This window comes from Adiantum capillus-veneris, chromosome 18 (assembly GCF_014529385.1).
Source record: "Adiantum capillus-veneris isolate H3 chromosome 18, ASM1452938v2, whole genome shotgun sequence".
NCBI lineage: Eukaryota > Viridiplantae > Streptophyta > Polypodiopsida > Polypodiales > Pteridaceae > Adiantum > Adiantum capillus-veneris.
Window position 1 is genome coordinate 129,642,059 of NC_140948.1, and position 3,958 is coordinate 129,646,016.

Sequence of the window (3,958 nt, forward strand, 5' to 3'; positions counted from 1 at the left end):
CTACTTTACCACTAGCCCAACTCACTTTAGACATGCAGGTGTGGGTGAGTGAACGCAATCCCGTAAAACCAAGTGAAGCTTCGACTTCGAACGACTCTTAAAAAAAAAGTAAAAAAATCTTAAAAATCGAGAGAGAGAGAATGTGTGCACGAGTATGAGACAGAGAGAGAGAGAGGGGGCCAAGTGGAAAAGGAGAGAGGGTACAGTCGATTCTTTTGTGGGTGACGGGCAATGGGCATGCCAGGCTTTTAGCGAGCTCTCGAACTGGTTTTATAATCACCCCCCATGCTTGCACAAGACATTTGTCAGACTCGTTCTCTCTCTCTCTCTCTCTCTCTCTCTCTCTCTCTCTCTCTCTCTGCGCAGACATCTTCTGCGAAGATTGGTTTTCGTGCTCTGCCCCGCTCGTGGGTTTCTCCTCTGTTGTTACAACCCTTGATGCAGCAAGCTCTTGGTGCGACGCGTCGTCGTCGTTATCGTCAAAATCTGGAAAGCAGACAAGGGTATGAGCATTCCCCCCCCTCTTCCTGCACTTTGTTCTGCTGGTGCTATTGCCTGTGGATACCTCTGTGTTGGAGAGGTATGATTTAGATATGTATGCTTTTGCAGAGGGTAATATGAATTCATGTAGAGAATACATGTATGAAGCATGCTAACTTCATATGTATAGGTTCTTGCAATTCTTACCAGAAGATCAAGCTTGTTGCCCCATCAAGAGCACGGCTGCCTTCAGACTTTAGCAGCGTGAGCTTTCAGATGCTATTCTGAGATGTAGATGATTTCGCCTGCTTTCCATTTCAGAGCATGCAAGGCTCTCAATTTTGGGGGGATGCAGAGTAACATCGATGAGAACATGTGTACGATGATGATGAGCATTTTTGCTTACATTCTAGGATGCAGTTGCGTTTATGAAGTAATGTAACATTCGACCGTATTCAGAATGAGGACTCTGATGTTGAGTTTTGCATACTAATTTTTATCAAGTTTTGGGAACTTGATTGTGCGGAATGATTTGGTAAATCGTGTGATTTGTGATGTGATTATGGCAGTTATGAAGCAACATAACATGGGATTCCAGGTCATGCATGCCGAATGAATCTGTTGTTGAGATTGGCACTGTTGTATATGGCTAAATTTCTTTCCTCCTATGTGTGCAATATGGTCGAAGTTAGACTGAGTTTGCTTTTTGTTTTCAATGCAGGATTGCCGACAGATTTCCCCTACTTCTATTTTAAACTATGGGTTTTCCGGTCTTCCCTAATATCTGTTCCGGCCTACTACCCATGATCATCATCAATATTGCCGTGTCCTTGACATCGATGAAGCATACACTGAATTCCTTCTTGAGAGCTTTGGGATTAGCCAATCAGCTGCCTCATGCGCTTCACGATGCTACCCATATAGTGTTTCCAGAGGAGTATGGGCTATCCTCGGACTTGGCTCTTTCGGGCTTATCCGAGGAAGTTGTGAAAGCGCTTCCTCTCACAGTTTATGAGCCTAACACCTTGAATTTGGCGGATATGGAATGCCCTGTTTGCCTTTGCGAGTTTCAGAGGGGTCAAGAGCTTCGCCTTTTACCACTATGCAAACATGTGTATCATAGGCACTGTCTTGATAAGTGGTTAGACCACCAGCGTACAACATGCCCCTTGTGTAGAGCGTCCCTAGTTCCGGAAGACATCGCAAAGCGACAGCAGAAAAGAGAACAACAGCTTTCTGAGGAGATAATGTTCTTGTTTTCATCCTTCCATGGTGCAAGCCTCTGGTGTTATGTGTAATTGTACAAAGATAGGGCGTGCGCAGTCACTAGGTTAACAGTGTGACCTGATTTATAGGCAAAACAGGATTATGTAGAGCTTTACATGCATGTAATCACCTTTGCAAATCATCGCCGATTTTGAGTGGCACTGAGTCGTCGTCGTCAGATGTGTCAAAACCGTAAAGTTAGCCAGTCATTCACCTCTGCATGAAGAGGTGTGCACCTGTATATGAGAAATTATGGCAATGGCGACGATTATTAATGTCTTAATTGTAGAGTAACTCCAGTTTTTCCTGTGGACTGTTATATGTAGACAATGAATTGCTGCACAGTTAAACAATTCCTTGGAAAGTTCGCCGAACCATCCTTGAATTTTTAACTGGAGTAGCTCACCATTGGAGCTCTCTCTCTCTCTCTCTCTCTCTCTCTCTCTCTCTCTCAAGTGTGACTTGCAGTGGAATTGCAGAGATGTGCATTGGTTTTTCTGGTAAGATTTTGTGTCACACATCATGTGGATGACAAAGTTTAGTTACATAGTGTTTTCCTTCAGGTCTCTTACCACTTTGCCTCCAGGTCAAATACTGGGTAAGCTTCTGTATTGCCACATTTGCATGTGGCACTTGACCTCGTAAATTTGGAGTGATATTTTGGATAATTTCTCACAATAATTCCCACATTGTGACTTACCTCAACATCATGAGCTTCTGCGAGGGAGGCACCGCATACCTAGCTAGGTATGCGGTGCCTGTGGAGCAGAAGCTCATGATGTTATGTATTGTATGAAAAACACTGAAAAAGACTCTGTTTTCCTACATGCGAAGGTTTCAAAATCTTGTGTATGGGCATGCAAATTGTGTCTGGGCTCTCCAGGATCGTTTGTTGTGAAGTTTCACTGTTGTCACAAATTTTGTATATCAGGTGGATGGGATACAAACACCTGTTGCTTCATTGTAGTCATGTTTCTCATAATTGCACACTCTTGTAGTAGAACCATTCTGACAGCTATTATCAGCATTGATTGCCACAATGACTTCAAATTGTTAGCTTTTCAAAACTTCACCGCCGATCTCTTTCAAGTGAAAGCCTTGTCTAGAGTCTTCAATTATGCTATCATTGGAACAACTATCTTAGCATAGTCAGAGGACATTGGGTATGGCCTTTTGCTTCTTTGTCGAGCCTCTCTTATATAGACCCATCCTATTATGAGACCCCTTGCCATTTCATGTGGGCGCATTGCCCTTGCCCATTGTCCTCACACTACTTTTCGCCTTTGAGAATAGTTTGTGTCCTCAAAACCAAAAGTGGGAAATCATTTCTTAATCACATCAATGTTCTCCTGAGTGGAAGCCTCCTTGAGTCTGTATTTCCACTCAACCAAAAGTTGATTGTGTTCATGATGCTTAAAACGTAGGACATGAGAATCTAGAATTTGTTCTTTGGTTCATGAGGCGAACTTGGGGATGTCCTTGACGGTTTGGATCTTCTCATTGGCTAGGTTAATAAGATTGAAAGCCATGCATTAACAAACTCTATAAAATCATGCTTTGCACTATGTAAGCAATCACAGGCACGCTAGACAATCTTTCTAATTTGCTTGTTCCTTACATAGGCATGTAACAACTTGATTTGCTCCTTCGATTTGACCATCACTTTTAAGATGGTCGGCCATCCTTATGCTTCACTTAGTGACCAATTTTTGGAATATTTCTTGCTCTTTTAAGATGGTCGGCTGTCCTTATGCTTCACTTAGTTACCAATTTTTGGAATATTTCTTGCTTACAAGCAGGATTATTTAACAAAATTGGTGGATAAACCATAACTTATAAAAGTTCTCCACAAGTAGCTTTGCTATTTCTCGAGTTTTATTCATAGTCTTTGTGGAAATAATCCTACACATCTTGGTAAATGGTCAATTACTACCCAAATGGAATTGTTCACGTGCAACATTCCGAAGTTCTACAATGAAATACATAAAGATACTTTCAACTTGCTATCAAGGATCTCTAAAGAATAAAACAACCCACCTGCTTGTATTTTGCTTTATTAATTTTGCATCCTGTAAGCTTGTACATCCTTATGCAAGTATGGTTAGTAGAATTGATGACGTACAAGTGGATAGGTCGTTATCCTTGGATGACCGGCCCTAGCACTATCATGACACTCATAAAGGATTTAGTGCTTAATGTCATTTTCCATCGG

At 41.9% G+C, this 3,958-nt stretch overlaps 1 protein-coding gene across 1 annotated transcript; it reads left to right on the forward strand.

The window, feature by feature from the left end:
- The first annotated feature begins 208 nt into the window (after positions 1–208).
- On the forward strand, positions 209–2,029 carry LOC147436398 (putative E3 ubiquitin-protein ligase XERICO). Its single transcript, XM_086489316.1, has 2 exons — positions 209–503; positions 1,202–2,029. The coding sequence occupies exon 2, from the start codon at positions 1,239–1,241 to the stop codon at positions 1,776–1,778; it is 540 nt and encodes a 179-aa protein (XP_086345442.1). The 5' UTR covers positions 209–503; positions 1,202–1,238; the 3' UTR covers positions 1,779–2,029.
- Positions 2,030–3,958: the final 1,929 nt, after the last annotated feature.